The sequence below is a fragment of the Mycteria americana genome, chromosome 9 (genome assembly GCF_035582795.1).
Source record: "Mycteria americana isolate JAX WOST 10 ecotype Jacksonville Zoo and Gardens chromosome 9, USCA_MyAme_1.0, whole genome shotgun sequence".
Lineage (NCBI taxonomy): Eukaryota > Metazoa > Chordata > Aves > Ciconiiformes > Ciconiidae > Mycteria > Mycteria americana.
The window spans coordinates 42,912,458-42,927,366 of record NC_134373.1 but is presented as its reverse complement, the minus strand read 5'-3'; the positions used below and the strand labels follow the sequence as shown (position 1 = coordinate 42,927,366).

The window sequence follows — 14,909 nt, the reverse complement described above, 5'->3', positions numbered from 1 at the left end:
TCACTTGTAGCATGGTTCTGTTTGGTATTGTAAGGGAAATAAGATCTTGATGAAAAATCTACAAAATCAGCTGGGATAAGAAATGAGTATTTAAAAAAGTACTACAAAGCGTAAGCATCAGTGAGTGTTAGGAAAAAAAAGGAAAGATCTGTTTCAGTAAATCTGACTTCATCTGTTCTTTAAACTAGTCTTTTAAAGTTGAAATAATTATTTTAAACCAAGAAGTCGTTTGTTATATACCCTAATCTTTATTTAATGGGATTTCTAAATTTTGTTTTAGTCTGAATTGATGTCAGTCCTTAAAGGGCACAGATATTAAAATTATTGATAGTAACAAAAATATTTAAAGCTATTCTTTTATTAAATCATGTATACAGTAACTTTTTACCATGTATATATAAACTATTTTTGAAGCTATATTTTGATTGTTTTTTCCCCTTTCTCCTCTAGCAATGATTAAAGCTGAAGAAAACAGGTATGTTTTTAGTGGTATGCTAATATTTTTTATGTTAGGCTGCCTATTATTTCTTAAAAATGGAATCTAGTCTTTGAATCTTAAAACATTCTCCTTGCAGCTTTTCATTCCAAATAGTGGGTTAATGTATAAAAACTCAAATGACATACTCTAGATTTCTTTAACTGATTGATCTACATAGATACACAGTTTCAGTAAAGCATTTCCTTTTCTCTGAGCTAAGATTGTTTTGTGTTCTTCTGAGATACAATCTTTGTAACTAGACCTAAACCTCTCATTTTGTACTTTATTAACTTATTTAAACTACAGGCTTCCCTAAACCATTAAGTTGTCTCATGCTTGAATGTGACTGTTGCTGTTTCTTGATGCCTATAGCACAAAGCCTGAAGAATCAACTCCAGCAACATCTGCTCCAGCTGCTGCAGCAGAAGCAACAAACACAACCACCACAGCCACTACTGCTGCTGAAACTGCCGCAGCTGTTACTACCACCACTGCTACTTCTGCAGCAACAGCAGCCCCCGAAGCAGAATCTGCTGCAGCTTCTTCTGTGGCAGAAAATGAGAGTACTGGCACAGCCACAGCTGAGGAACAGGGACAAGCAACTTCTGCACCTGCTGTGCAGGACCAGAGTGGAGAAACTGCAGCTAACGCAGCAGACGACTCCTCCAAGCAGGAGGCTTCAGCAGAGTAAGTGAAATTACAAAGCATGTGGCTTTGCTGCGGTTTTGTATTTCTTCTAGGATCTGGTTTATCTTCAATTGTAGGTGGCCAGGCTTCTTTGACAGTTAGCCGTTTCTTCGGTGAAACATGAGCATGAATCAGTGGCAGCAGAGAAGAATAACGAGTAAGAAAGAGAGGAAGAAGTATTAAATCTATTTTTAGAAAAATTAACGCCCTCCCCTTGCCAACCCTCTCCCAAAGCTCTTAAACCCTACAGAGAACATTAGTGGCTGGAACACTTAATGAATTTTTCGATAGCTATAAGAGTTTCCTGGGGTAACATTACATGCTTACCCTGTATGTTTCCTCTTTCATAGATCTGTGCAATTGGCTATCGTTAGAAGAAAACGCAATACTAAATAGATCTTCAGCTGTGCCACCAGAAATGAGATCCTTTGTTTCTTAATAATGGAGAACTGATTATGTGGAGAATTATAGCTTATGATTTTTATCATTCAAACAAAAAAGAAACATGCTATGGGGGATTATAGCCATCAGGAGATAATTCAGGGCAAGAGGCATATTTTTAGGCACTCCCCTTTATATTTTTATATAATATATATATAAAAATATTCCTGCTAAATTTCAGCATTATATTTTTATGAATCCTTTCTAGATAACTCGAGCAGGTAGCCAATTGCATAAGTGATAATACTCTTCTGAAATAGTTTGCCTTTTTTGATCAGTCGTGTATGGTGTCTGTAAGGAAAAGTCTTGTACAAATTGTGGTGTTTATCATGTGTAGCATTATTATTTTTCTTTGAGTTGCTATTTAAAAAACTCATTCTATCTGATTATGGTGGTTTATGACTCTTTAGTGGCTCTAACTTAGAAAAAAATGCTTAAATAATAAAATTACTCATTTTTGTATATAGTGCTGCTTCAAAGAAAGAGGACGACGATGCCCAACCGGTTAAAAAAACCTATACGTGGAATACAAAGGAAGAAGCAAAGCAAGCATTTAAAGAACTGTTAAAAGAAAAGGTATTTGTCAACTATTCTTCATGCTTTATTGAATTACAAAAACTGCATTTGCCAGAAATTGCTAGGGTGTTTTGTTTTGGTTTGGGTTTTTTTGTGAAGAATTTCTCACTGTTGTGGAAGAGGACTTTTGTACTAGACAAGAAATGAGGGAAAAGAATGCTACAGTGAAAACAGTACACAGTTTAAACTTTTTTTCAGCTCTTTGGGTGAGTGGAGGAGGCTTTTGAGTTTTTTCATCAGGGCTCAGTTCAGTTTTTTTCTTATTTTCTTCCTTTTACATGATCCCCACACTGTAATGCAAACTTGTAATCTGGTCTTTGTCCAAAATTCAAACTGAAACAGTGAGTGATTTGACAAACAGCTTCAGGGACAGACAGGGTAGAGCTCCATATGGAAAAAGGACAAACTATTAGATTTAGTATGCAGTGTTTCTATAAGCTAGTATGATTTAAAGACACTTTTTTTTTTTTCCCCTATGAAGTAGTAATTCTAAAACTGTATTTAAGTGTTGTGGACATTATGGTTGCCAATATTTTTGTCTGACAGTGAGGTACGTTTCTAATAAAAGTGTTGCCTGATTGTCTAAGCCCTCAATTTTCTGTCTTTGTTTTAAAGGTGGAGATGAAGTGGGAGTAAAATGAGACTGGCTTTGTTTTTTTTCCCCTGAGTATATGGGATCTGTTTGTGTTTTGTCTAGTGGGTCAACGTAGTTGTATAGTAGACAAACTTCCAGAACAATTTATTGTAGAACTAGCAATAATCCTAAGAGTACCTTGTTTTGTTTTCCATGTTGACTGTTAATAAAACTTAAAAAAAAAAATTTGTGACAAAGAATGGTGTCTTAACCTCGAAAGTGTGTAGTGCTTTTGTTGTTGTTGTTTGTAACGGCTGTTTTTTAAGGAATCTGCCATTGTTGGATGTTGGTTCCATATCTAATTAGTTCATGATTTAATGTCTTCACAGCGAGTACCATCCAATGCTTCTTGGGAGCAAGCTATGAAAATGATCATTAATGATCCTAGATACAGGTACTGCTTGATTCTTTCCTCATTAAATTTCTACACAAATACTATTTTAGGTAGTTTGACTTTACTGATTTAACTTTTGATTGTTTTAATAGATATTTATGAATGTGTACCATTGTCAGGGAACTTTGTTCCTTTACTACATAAAGAAATGCAAGTCCTAGGCTTAATTTTTCATTTGGAAAAGATGTGGCAGTTGTTGTATTTTATGCTCTTTAAATTATTTTCTTGGGAATAAAAGCATGCATTTACAATGAAGGAGCTGAAGACTTTCTAGGTTACTTTTTTAAATGGGTAGCTGCTATAAACATTGGCAGAAAAGTGGTTGATATCCGTGATAAAAATAGTATTGTAATGTGAAAAGTGTAAATGCAACCTGAAAGCATGCTAGTAGCTTGTTTTATTATTAACTGCTTTTATTAGTAAGTGCTTGTTTTTATTGCTTTTTTTGAAATGATCTTCCATAACCCTGAGGGAGACACAGTGTGATAACTGGCCATTTAGATTATATTTCATTTTGTCTCAAAAATCTGGATTATTCAAATCTGTTCTCTTTTGGCTTTTTGGTTTGTTTTTCTAATTTAATTCCCTTTTGTATAATTGACATTGTTTTCTTTTTCTTTGATATGAAGTGCTTTGGCAAAATTAAGTGAAAAAAAGCAAGCCTTTAATGCTTACAAAGTTCAAACAGAAAAAGAAGAGAAAGAAGAAGCAAGGTCAAAATATAAAGAAGCTAAAGAATCCTTCCAGCGTTTTCTTGAAAACCATGAAAAGATGACATCCACAACAAGATACAAGTAAGACTGATCTTAAATGAAGTTCCAGCCTTCACTGGCTTGCCAAGTTAATAATCAGATCTTGCTGGCTTGCTGCTCTTGGTGAATGCTAACCTTTGTATGTGCTGAGCCTGGAAAGGCCTGTAACTAAAATTTTTATAGGAACACAAATATTCACGTTTTCATAGACCCAGGCAAAAAAACAACTCGAGTGGTGTGCTGATGATAATGGTTTGAGCTTCTAATAAGTAGAAATACAAGATAACGCTTGAGAGGAGTTTTATATTATGTCTGCCATTAAGAACAAAGTAGTTCTAATAGCTTGTTCATGGAAGTGCATGCCCAAAGGGAGGTATGTCTCGTAAGCCTGTCATTGAAAATTTCGTATATCTGATTTCTTATAATGTTTGCTAGAACAGCGGCCTGAACATGCGCTAGCCCTCAGATAAAACTACCAATGTAATGCACTGCAGGGGAACTCGCACTTCTACAGAGAGGAGTGTATAGTGCCATCAGCTTTAGTTTTTTAACTCTTCCTTTGTTTATAAGAGATAGAAAGCTGTCACAGAATAAGTTGCCCAAGACAGAAAATTAGGGAGATGACATACAAAAGCATTACTACTTATAACAGAACTCATTTAATGTTATTGTAAGCCAATGGGACAACTTAAGTCAGTGTTCACCAATAAATGATTGTATGCTTTTTCTTTGTTTTGTACAGAAAAGCTGAACAAATGTTTGGGGAGATGGAAGTCTGGAATGCGATATCTGAGCGTGATCGTCTTGAAATTTATGAAGATGTGTTGTTTTTTCTGTCTAAGAAAGAGAAGGTAACTTTCTTTCAAACTTATCTTTTTGCTTGTTATCTGTAAATTAGTTATACCCCTTAGTAAAGAAATCTTGCAAGCAGCGCAATTCTAAGTGTTGTTCAGGGACAGTCAAAATGCAGACAGAAGGGGAGGCATCTGTAGGAAGGGCATGGAGAAGCAAATGAAATGCTGCGTTACTGTGAACCATATACTGCTTGCAGGGTACAGGTCAGGTTACCCCCTCTCCAAAGCGGGGGAGAGAGAGAGAGACAAGAATGGGAGGGAGGCAGGATTTATCAACTATGAGACGCTGTAGAGAGGGGACTCTTCAGTTTAGAAAGACGTGATGGGGGAAGGGGACAAAGAAAAAAGCGTTGGTGTAACTCTTCAAAACTATGACTGGTTCTGTAGATGTGAATTTGGAGACAGTTGTTCCTTATTTCTCATTATACAGTACATAAGGGGTATAATAATGTTAGCAGGCAGAAGGGGATGAATCTTTAGTTAAACAAATTATTGGAAGTTGTGTTCCTGCACAGTACACAACTGAAGTTGTGGAACTAACTGCTGCAGGGTAACATTTTGGAGATCAAAATTTCCTGAAAAGCTACCTGTCTAAAACTGGGCAAGCATGCTGGGATAGATTGCTCTTGTTATCTTTCCCTAGTTCATTGCAGTCTGCTGGTGGACAAGATGAACCCCTGGTTGACCCTGTACGGCAGATACAATAGCAGTTTCTTTGAAAGGTCTTTGTTCTTATTGAGATATGTTGCTGATAATTTTGCAATGTGTTTAATTTTCAGTATGATTTTAATAAATTATATGATGGCTTTTATTCTGAACTGCTCTGAATCAGACTGTGAAACTATCATGGACTTGTTACAGAAAGCTGTGTTTCCTTTAACCTCAGCGGTACCGTACCGACTGTGAGGATCTGGCCCGAACTGTATCTGGCCAGTTCATCTTCACTGAAATTTGGTAGTGATGCTAGCACTCACCAGCATCCTTGGGTAGACAGAAAACAGGCACTTAGAAACAATTTGTGTGGCAAGACTGCAATTTCTGAAATTGATTTAAGTGAGACTAGTGTTAAGGTCCACACTTGCTAGTAAATTCAAACAAACAGAAAGAGGCCAGCCATCCAAACAGCACTGCTTAAGAAATTGCCTGTGGTTAGCATCTCTGGTTTAGATCTGCTCTTCAGCAGCACAGTGTACCTTGTTGCAGCACTGACTGTTTACCGAATGTACTGGCAGTTTCCTAGCAGTATCTCTAAAAGATGAGCACCCTTTTGTGAGCTTTTCCCGTCTATCGGGAACAGTCAGAGATAATAGTACTGAAATGGTATATCTGTGGATGTAAGCGGTAATAGTATGTAAAAATTTTATGTAGGTCCAAATTGTATTATGTTGCTTTGCATGTAAATGGAAGGTTAATTTTGTGTTTTCTTGGAGAACAAACTTTGAGGGATCATGTATTTTTGTCTATACAACCTCAAATTAAAAAAAAAAAACAAAACACCAACATTTTTTCCTCAGGAACAAGCCAAACAGTTACGAAAGAGGAATTGGGAAGCTTTAAAGAACATACTAGATAACATGGCTAATGTCACTTACTGTACTACTTGGTCGGAGGCTCAGCAGTACCTGATGGACAATCCTACATTTGCAGAAGATGAGGAACTTCAGAGTATGTAAAAAGTCTATACGTTTCTGTTGGAAGAGGGAATGGATTTGTCTTTAGCAGCGAGGGCTCCTGACTAAGTATGGCTTGCTCTTGCCCAGTCCAGAGCCGCTATGACAGCTGCTGAGCAGCCTGTATAAAGGAACCTGTCTTGTTTTGTTCCTAGGAAACAGATGTCAGGTTCAAAAACCATTACTGATTAATCTTGGTGATAAAGCAAAGGATACCTTTTTTGTGGGGATTGAATTGCCTTAGTAGTTGTTAGCCTTTGAAGTTTGAAATATTATTTGACAACGTAATCTGTTGCAAATACTTACGCTACCTTCTGCTAGACTGAGATGCTGCTGTGTTTGTTTTTCTAGGAAAAGTAAATTGTTTTTACTCTTCTAGAGTAAGAAGGTAGTTTTTCCATTGTGAGCATGTTTTTCTTACAAATGAGTCAATCCTGTATTTTAAGAACAGCTTATGCATTTACACAACCACTAAGGAATTTGACAAAGATACTCTGTGTTCTTACTTCTGTCCTGTGTTGTTAAGGTACCCGTGGTAATGCAGGGAGATGCACAAGTGTTCATCCACGGTACTTTCCCCATAAAGGCTTCTGTGCTCCCTGTTGGCAGTGATAATTTACCCAGGTTGGGGGAGATTGGTTTTTGCTGCTCTGCGGGTCTTCGTGTATTTCAGTGCTCACTGAAACTTCCACTCACAGTAACAATTGGCAACCATTATCTCATAGTAAGAAACGTTCTGCAGTTAGTGGGAAGAAATACCTAATTTTTACTCTTATTGCTCTGTTGTTATCTGTTGCTAGACATGGATAAGGAGGATGCACTCATCTGTTTTGAGGAACATATCAGGGCATTGGAAAAAGAGGAGGAAGAAGAAAAACAGAAAAGTTTGCTTAGAGAAAGAAGGCGGCAGCGTAAAAACAGAGAATCTTTCCAGGTTGGTAGACTTTCTTTTTCTGTCCTAGACGTGTTGTGATTGGATATTCTATGTGTTTTGTTTTTATTTCTTAGGATAGGCTAACGGGTGCGTATAATGTGTCAGTTACCAGTGTTGCAGCATTTTGTCTGCTGTATAATACATCTGTTTGCCAGAAAGCTGCAAGAGTAGGGGAAAGTAAGAGGAAATAGATTTGAATGGAAAGGAAATGCAGTTGGAACACTGTAAATGGTGGAGGAAGAGAGGAAGAAATGATGATGTAAAAAATGATTTATTTTTTTTTTCAATCGCATTTTAACAAAAATGGAATTCCAATTATCAAGAGTATTCATTCCAGCTGTTAGCCAAGTAAAAGTATGATGAGTGACTACAAATTTCCATTTCACTTGTATTTTGTAGCTATTTTTAGATGAACTGCATGAGCATGGACAATTACATTCAATGTCCTCTTGGATGGAGTTGTACCCAACCATAAGCTCTGACATCAGATTCACTAATATGCTTGGTCAGCCTGGTAAGAATACTGTCTCTTCCAACCCTGTAGAAAGTAAGGTAAAGGTCTTGGATTTGGGGCAGAATAGAGCAGGGTTATTTGTATATTTTCTGAATGTTTAAAAAAATGCAGCTCTTTTATTAGAGCTAGCTTTTGACTTATCTAGTTTTTTCATCAGGATCAACAGCACTTGATCTTTTCAAGTTCTATGTTGAAGACTTGAAAGCACGTTACCATGATGAAAAGAAGATAATAAAAGATATCTTAAAGGTGAGAGGGGAAAATGCTCCCTTATGCGGTTTCTTCTTTTAATGCCAAATATATCATTCAAGTGAACAATTTTGCTACTGGGAGATGGGATTTCACATTGCGTTAATGTCACGTGCATTAGCACTGAAGTGAGAGTTCCTGACTTACCTGATGCCAAAGAAGCAATTTTCTTACAGGATAAAGGATTTGTGGTTGAAGTGAATACTTCTTTTGAAGATTTTGTTACGGTCATCAGTTCAACTAAAAGAGCTACTACTTTAGATGCAGGAAATATCAAGCTGGCTTTCAACAGTGTAAGTATTAATACATAGGAATGCTCAAAAAAACTATAATTTGAAATCTCTCGTAAAAACAAGAATTGGCACTTACTTTTACTGTATTGCTATGACTACTTTCAAAATATTTGAGATGCTGTGCTTTAGAGTTGCTTATCCTGATATCAGTTCCCAAAATAAAGATTGCAGAGGTATATCTTTATTCCAAATATAAACATTTCAACTTGAGAAATTCTGTGGTAGGAATTAAGTAATGTTCTCTCAGTTATATGTAACTTTTTTCATGAGGGATTTGTGTGTGTCTGTGTTTCTGTAATTCTGGCTTGCATTATATATTAACTCTATTTTAGATTCTGTTTGAGAAACAGCAGTTGCATGCTTTAAGAATAAGTAATCGGTTACTTTTCCTGTAGCGACTAGTAGAAAACTCTAGGTGAACTATCATTGGGCTTTCCAAAAATTGCATTAAACTGAATTATTAGTCTTCCATTTTGATATCTTTTAAATGATCTTACAACTTTTGTTTGATATAGCTGCTAGAAAAGGCAGAAGCCCGTGAAAGAGAGAGGGAAAAAGAAGAAGCTCGCAAAATGAAGCGGAAAGAGTCTGCCTTCAAGAGTATGTTGAAGCAAGCTACTCCTCCAATTGAACTGGACGCTGTCTGGGAGGATGTATGTATCGTCACTTAATTATGAAAGTCTTTCCAAATATATTTAACAGGCTGCTGCATGCTAATGCTTTTATAAGTAAACCTAGATTCTCTAAGCTCTTCGTGTTTCTGTTTATATACCTTAGACCCATAAAAATTGTCCTGTCATTTCTTCAGTAAAATTTGAAATTTGATGTGAATAACTTCATTGTATTGATACTTTCTTTTGAATACAATTTAAAACAAACAAAAAAACCCACTAAACCAAACAAACAAACAAAAACCCACCACCACCACCCCCAAAAAAACCTAATCACGCAAAGCCCCCAAACTTAATTGAAATGGAGATAAAGCACTCTGCTTAGTTAAAAGTCTGTAACTTTGTTCTGGTAAGATAATCTTTAAAAACCTTTCCTCTCAAAGTATACTTTATATAAAAATGCATGCTTTAAACAAAGCTGCAGGGCTTAAATGGCATGTGCAGGAAAAAACCAGTCTGATTCTCTGTGCCTCCATCTGTTACAGCTTCACTGAGGACCATTTTGGTTGTGAAGCTGGCATAAAAAAAAGTTTAGCCTTGTGACAGTACAATGGCTTTTTCAGCTGCTGAAATCATGTCTTTTTATTATTATTATTACTACTATTTTTATTTTTGAATGGCTGTATTTCATATTAGCATTTTGTTGCTATTTTTCTTACAGATCAGAGATAGATTTGTGAAGGAACCAGCATTTGAAGACATCACTCTGGAGTCTGAAAGAAAAAGAATATTTAAAGATTTCATGCATGTACTAGAGGTAATTATTACTTTTTTCCTGATTAGAGAATACACAAAAAAATTCTTAGTTGATAGGCTCTTAAATTGTGTGGGAAGGGAGAGGAATTTAACAGAATTCTACTGATTTCTGTTACAGTGGACACTGTGCTGTCATGAATGAGTGATTTAGATCGCTTAAAAAATCACCATCAAAGGTATTAGCAAAAGTGGGTTTAATACGATGTCGTAAAAGTGCGACTTAACAAAGTTCGATGGCAAGGTTCACTCTATTAATTACTGCGTGGAAGAAACATACACAGGAAAATTGGGTTACGCTTGAGTTAGAATGATTCACAGAGAGACCGGGGATACAAAGGGTACGGAGGACCCTCCCGTTGAGTCACGAGGTTCAGAGTAGACCCCCTTGCTTTCTAAACTCCTGATGGAGCTTAGTTGTGGCTAGGTCCAATCTTAGTCTCAGACCTGGGCAACAGTTTACATCTAAGCCTTCATATATGCAAAACTTATCAATTCAGCGTGCAATCAAAGTTACCAAGACAAAATTAAAGTTAACATACTACAAGGTTACGCGCGATATCGGTCGCTTACCGAGGATCTGCCGCTGGTAAAAGGTCTCTCTGCCTTGAGGAGCAACCTTGAGAGGTATCCCAGCTCAAGGGGAGATCACCACCGTGCAGCCAGGCTGCCTAGCAGGGAGAGCTCAGAGAAGGCTCCCTTAGGCTGTCATATTTATAGGTAAAGTGGTTGGCTCGTAGTCAAATTACATGCAATAGGAAAGATACGCGTGAGGCTCCTTGTACCCACAGCTTGCTTTGTTCCTTGATAAATGAGTCTTGGAAAAGCCACCTGCTATTCATGCATGATGGGTGTTCCAAGCTCATATGTATCAATCGGTGTTCTCGTGCCACTCGGCTTCTTTGTGGGCTCGCAGAGCACAGATTGGAACCAGGAGTTCTTGGCCCGGCCATGGCTTAGGCCTTTACCTCCTTTGGAACCTATACCAAACTACTGCTAGCTTGGTTAAGAGGTCGAGTGCGTGTGCCTTACATAAAAGTAATGGATATTAAAAGCTTATCTTGAAAGTAAGGAACTGAAGAATGTTACAGTTATTTGATATTATTTGTGATACATAGTTGTTCTTTCAATCTGCTTCCCTACAAGAATTTTCAGAAGTTAATTTAGCATCAAAATTTCCTGGTTTCTTCTAGCAAAATTTTTTCTTGCTGTGATTTCATACAAAATGTGATGAAACTTCTGCAGTATTTTGTTCACTACAAATCTGAAACTTCAAGAACATGCCATGCTCTGCAGGTGCACTTTTTTTTCCCCACCGTAGCCAATTTTTTGCTGGTGTGCAAAAGGCGTGTTGTAGTTTAGTTTCATTCTTAACTTCTGGATGGGCCGCAGTAAGAGTTAAGCTGCAGAAGTTTTGACAACACATTCTTGTTGAATAAGGTGCTGTTTTTTCCTAGATGATGTGAGATTTGATTTTGCAGCATGTGGTCTTTGGGCTTTTTGTTTCATTTTCTGGAGTTGGTAAAGAGATTTTAAAATGGCTTAATTTCAGAATTTGAAATTTGGCAACGCACGGTGCGCAGTATATTCTAGGCCATCTTGAGCAGGGGCTTTAATTGGAAGCATTGAAACAGGGATCCAGGTAATAGAAGCTGTGTGCATCCACGCCTAAAGTTACATGCTTCCTTGCTTTAAATGCTTCTTATTACAACCTTAACATGGCAATACTGGTAGCTGTTTATGGGTTTCGATACAATAAATGCTTGATTGTTTTATTTTTTTTTTTAATTAACCACTGCTAGAGGTAGATGCCTTGTGGATGATGAGAAACATCATTACAGTTCCTTGCTGTGTCCTATAGACCAGTGATAACATTTGCCTTCTCTTGTACTCTAGCACGAGTGTCAGCATCATCATTCAAAGAACAAGAAACATTCTAAAAAGTCTAAAAAACATCACAGGAAGCGATCACGTTCTCGTTCGGTAAGGTGTTGCATGATGTCTTAAAATCTACTTCTGTAAGTGTTTGTAATGCTGTCGTCTTGCTAACCACGTTGTTTTGTATCTCAAGGGCTCGGAGTCCGAGGATGATGACAGCCATTCAAAGAAGAAAAGGCAGCGTTCAGAATCTAGATCAGTTTCTGAGCGTTCTTCCAGTGCAGAATCTGGTATGAGATTGGGTTTTTTAATTTGGTTTTAAATTAATGTTACTGTTTTATTGTTGGGTCTTTTATAGTTTTATTGATGTATTTTTGTTTCTCCATATGTGTTTGCAGAGAGAAGTTACAAGAAGTCAAAAAAACACAAGAAAAAGAGCAAGAAGAGAAGACATAAGTCTGTAAGTGCAGTTAACTTTGTTGAGTTGGCTGATGGACAACTTGACACCTTATGGTTTCAGTAATCCTTTTTAGGTATCTAATTAGCCAGCTGCCTTTGTAATAGGGACTGCGTGAGATCAGACTGGAGGGGAGGGTATTGGCAATATCGTAATTTGCTGTTATATATATACCTTCATGTTAAACCATTTAAGGCTGCTAAATTTGGGGGGGTTTAACTGCAACCACGCAAGCAGATGTAAAGGACTGTACTAGTAGCCTGGTATTTGCTGTTTATCGCGGCAAGTCTCGGCATTCGGTTTTACTGTGGAGAGCTGAGAAGAATCCCAGCCATCTTTTCCTTTTGCCTCATGCTGAGCATCGTTCCTTTTGTCTGCTTGAGTATCAGGGTTGCGTTAGAAGCGCTCACATCAAATGTACTGGAGTATCAAGAGGACCTAAAGGCAGAGAGCGAGCTTACTCTCTCTGTCGGTTGAGGCCAAAGAGTATTTTTTGTCCTGGGTAAAGAAAGAAGCTTGGGTCTCTGAACTCGTGTTGGCTGCAGAACTCTTCAAAACTGATGGATTCTTTTGTTTCTGTAATTTCTGAGCCGTTAGCTGTGCCCTCAGTGGGCAGCGTTCACAAGGAGGGGGGATATTAATTGTTAGCTGTTGAGTAAGGTACTAGTGCTAAAGGGTTGCAACACAAACAGGGTCGCATAAGCTTAGCAACACTGGGATGAAACGTGGAATAAAAGCACCAGTGGTGACACCTGATCCCTCACGGTCTGGTTAATGGTCCAGTAAAAGCCCAGCAACATTACAGCGATCGAGTATGGCCAAGCAGCTGTATGAGAGAAGAATGTTTCCCAGCTTTCACCCTTTCCAGAGATCTTACTGAATGGCACTTAAAGAGGTTGATGGCATGGCATCCAGCATGCCCCGGCTTGGCATGCACCGAGGATGGTGAAACTTCTTCTGTACTGAACAAACCTCTCTCCTTTTCTTTTCAAATCACTTCAGTAATGGTTTTGCATTACTTCTGCCATGGTTAATAGGATATGCTTAATTAGTAACCACTTTAAGCCGTTGTTTAATATGTTCTATACTGAAATGAAGTCAGACTTTTCTGAGGTATAGTTATTCTATAAATTAATATTTAATATATTTAATATCAATATTTAATTATTTTCCCCTGTATTTACACAGGATTCACCAGAATCGGATATTGAACGAGAAAAAGACAAAAAAGAGAGAGAGAGAGAGAGCGAAAAGGATAGAGCTAGACAAAGATCTGAATCAAAACATAAATCTCCTACTAAGAAACGACCTGGAAAAGATTCTGTAAGCTTTCTCGTTTCCTTGTATCTTGATGCTTTGGGCTTGGCGGGCTGCTATAGTATAGTGTGCAAGCTTGATAGGTTTACTTTAAGTAAGGTGCTAAAGCTTTATTTATGTTCCATTTATAGATAAAAAGGACCAAATGTTCAAGCAGAGCTTAACCACACAGATCCTATTAACCATACGGATCCTATTCCCTCATTTAGTGTTTTCTTTAATTGATGTGTGAAATTTCTCTTTAAGTGCTATTTATTGTTGCTCGTTGATGGACAGTGTGAATGAGGCACGTTATTTTATAGACAGTACTGAAGTTTGGTCTGTACCGTGACAAAGTAGTATTTGTGACTACACTGCCGTTCTCTTTTCCATCCGGTTGGCCAGGTTGATCTCAAAAGAGATGAGCAGCACAGCTGGTTAAACGTTTGAGCGACTGCGTGGCACCTGCATTCTGACCTTTCAGTAGTTGCAGTGCTGGGCTGGTGCTAGGCCGACAGTGGAAGAAAATCTTGGCGGAACAAAGTTCCGCAGTTCTTGCACTTCTCAAGCTGGGAAGTCCTGCGGGAGCGTGCTTGTGGCTGCGGTCCTGCTCTTTGCTGTGGTGCTTCTGTGTCTAACTTGCTTTGGAAGGGGCTTGGAACAGTATTTTCAAAGACGCATACAAGTGTTTGAATGGAAAATAGAAACTTCTTTTGGTTCAGCATCTTTTGGGGTCTCTTCAGGGGGGAATTATATGCCTCGCTCTGGTTATTTAGAGGTGGTGGTGTCCTTCTGGATAACGCCCTGTACATTCCACCTTCCGAGAGGAGATAGGAGGGCTGATGTCTGCTTTTTCTTCTTAAAATCAGCTGCTTTGGCCTCCAGATGCCTTTGAAAAAGCCAATTACGTGGCCTGCTGTGGGCATCTTCTGTTGAGAACGTGGACTCAGGTGTGACTAAGCGCAGTCTGCAGGAGGAGCTCAGCTTAGCTTGCAACTTCCCCCTTGCCCTCCCCGCTTCTCGTCCTCGCTGCTGCTGCCGCTCTCGGGGTTCGTGAGCGTGACACGGAGCAGCCTTCCGTGCCGTGTGCTCCCCGCCTGCTGTCCCTCTTCCTGCCGAGGGCCGTGAGGGTAACGGTGGGGCACAGGCTGTGCCGCCCGTGAGCCGGTACGGCGTGGAAAACAAATCGTTCTTGCCGCTAACGTTGCTTCTCTCTGCAGGGGAACTGGGATACTTCTGGCAGTGAACTGAGTGAAGGGGAGTTGGAAAAACAGAGGAGGACTCTTTTGGAACAACTGGATGAAGATCAATGAGAACATTATTTATACCAAATATGTTTACATTGTGGCATAATAAAAGAAACCAATGTCTAATTCAG

At 38.4% G+C, this 14,909-nt stretch overlaps 1 protein-coding gene across 3 annotated transcripts in view; it reads left to right on the top strand.

Moving 5' to 3' along the window:
• The window catches only part of PRPF40A (pre-mRNA processing factor 40A), a 27,524-nt gene extending 12,615 nt beyond the window's left edge, over positions 1-14,909 (top strand). For 2 of the 3 annotated variants that reach the window (XM_075511300.1, XM_075511299.1), the window contains exons 9-26: positions 451-475; positions 851-1,165; positions 2,074-2,182; positions 3,146-3,210; positions 3,840-4,004; positions 4,705-4,813; positions 6,331-6,481; positions 7,287-7,420; positions 7,820-7,934; positions 8,092-8,183; positions 8,360-8,476; positions 8,992-9,129; positions 9,809-9,904; positions 11,797-11,883; positions 11,972-12,068; positions 12,177-12,238; positions 13,424-13,558; positions 14,752-14,909. In XM_075511300.1, coding sequence (XP_075367415.1) covers positions 451-475; positions 851-1,165; positions 2,074-2,182; positions 3,146-3,210; positions 3,840-4,004; positions 4,705-4,813; positions 6,331-6,481; positions 7,287-7,420; positions 7,820-7,934; positions 8,092-8,183; positions 8,360-8,476; positions 8,992-9,129; positions 9,809-9,904; positions 11,797-11,883; positions 11,972-12,068; positions 12,177-12,238; positions 13,424-13,558; positions 14,752-14,844 — 2,105 coding nt within the window. In that variant the 3' untranslated portion in view covers positions 14,845-14,909. Of the gene's footprint in view, positions 1-450; positions 476-850; positions 1,166-2,073; positions 2,183-3,145; positions 3,211-3,839; positions 4,005-4,704; positions 4,814-6,330; positions 6,482-7,286; positions 7,421-7,819; positions 7,935-8,079; positions 8,184-8,359; positions 8,477-8,991; positions 9,130-9,808; positions 9,905-11,796; positions 11,884-11,971; positions 12,069-12,176; positions 12,239-13,423; positions 13,559-14,751 lie in introns of all 3 variants that reach the window. The other variant, XM_075511298.1, reaches the window with a different exon arrangement.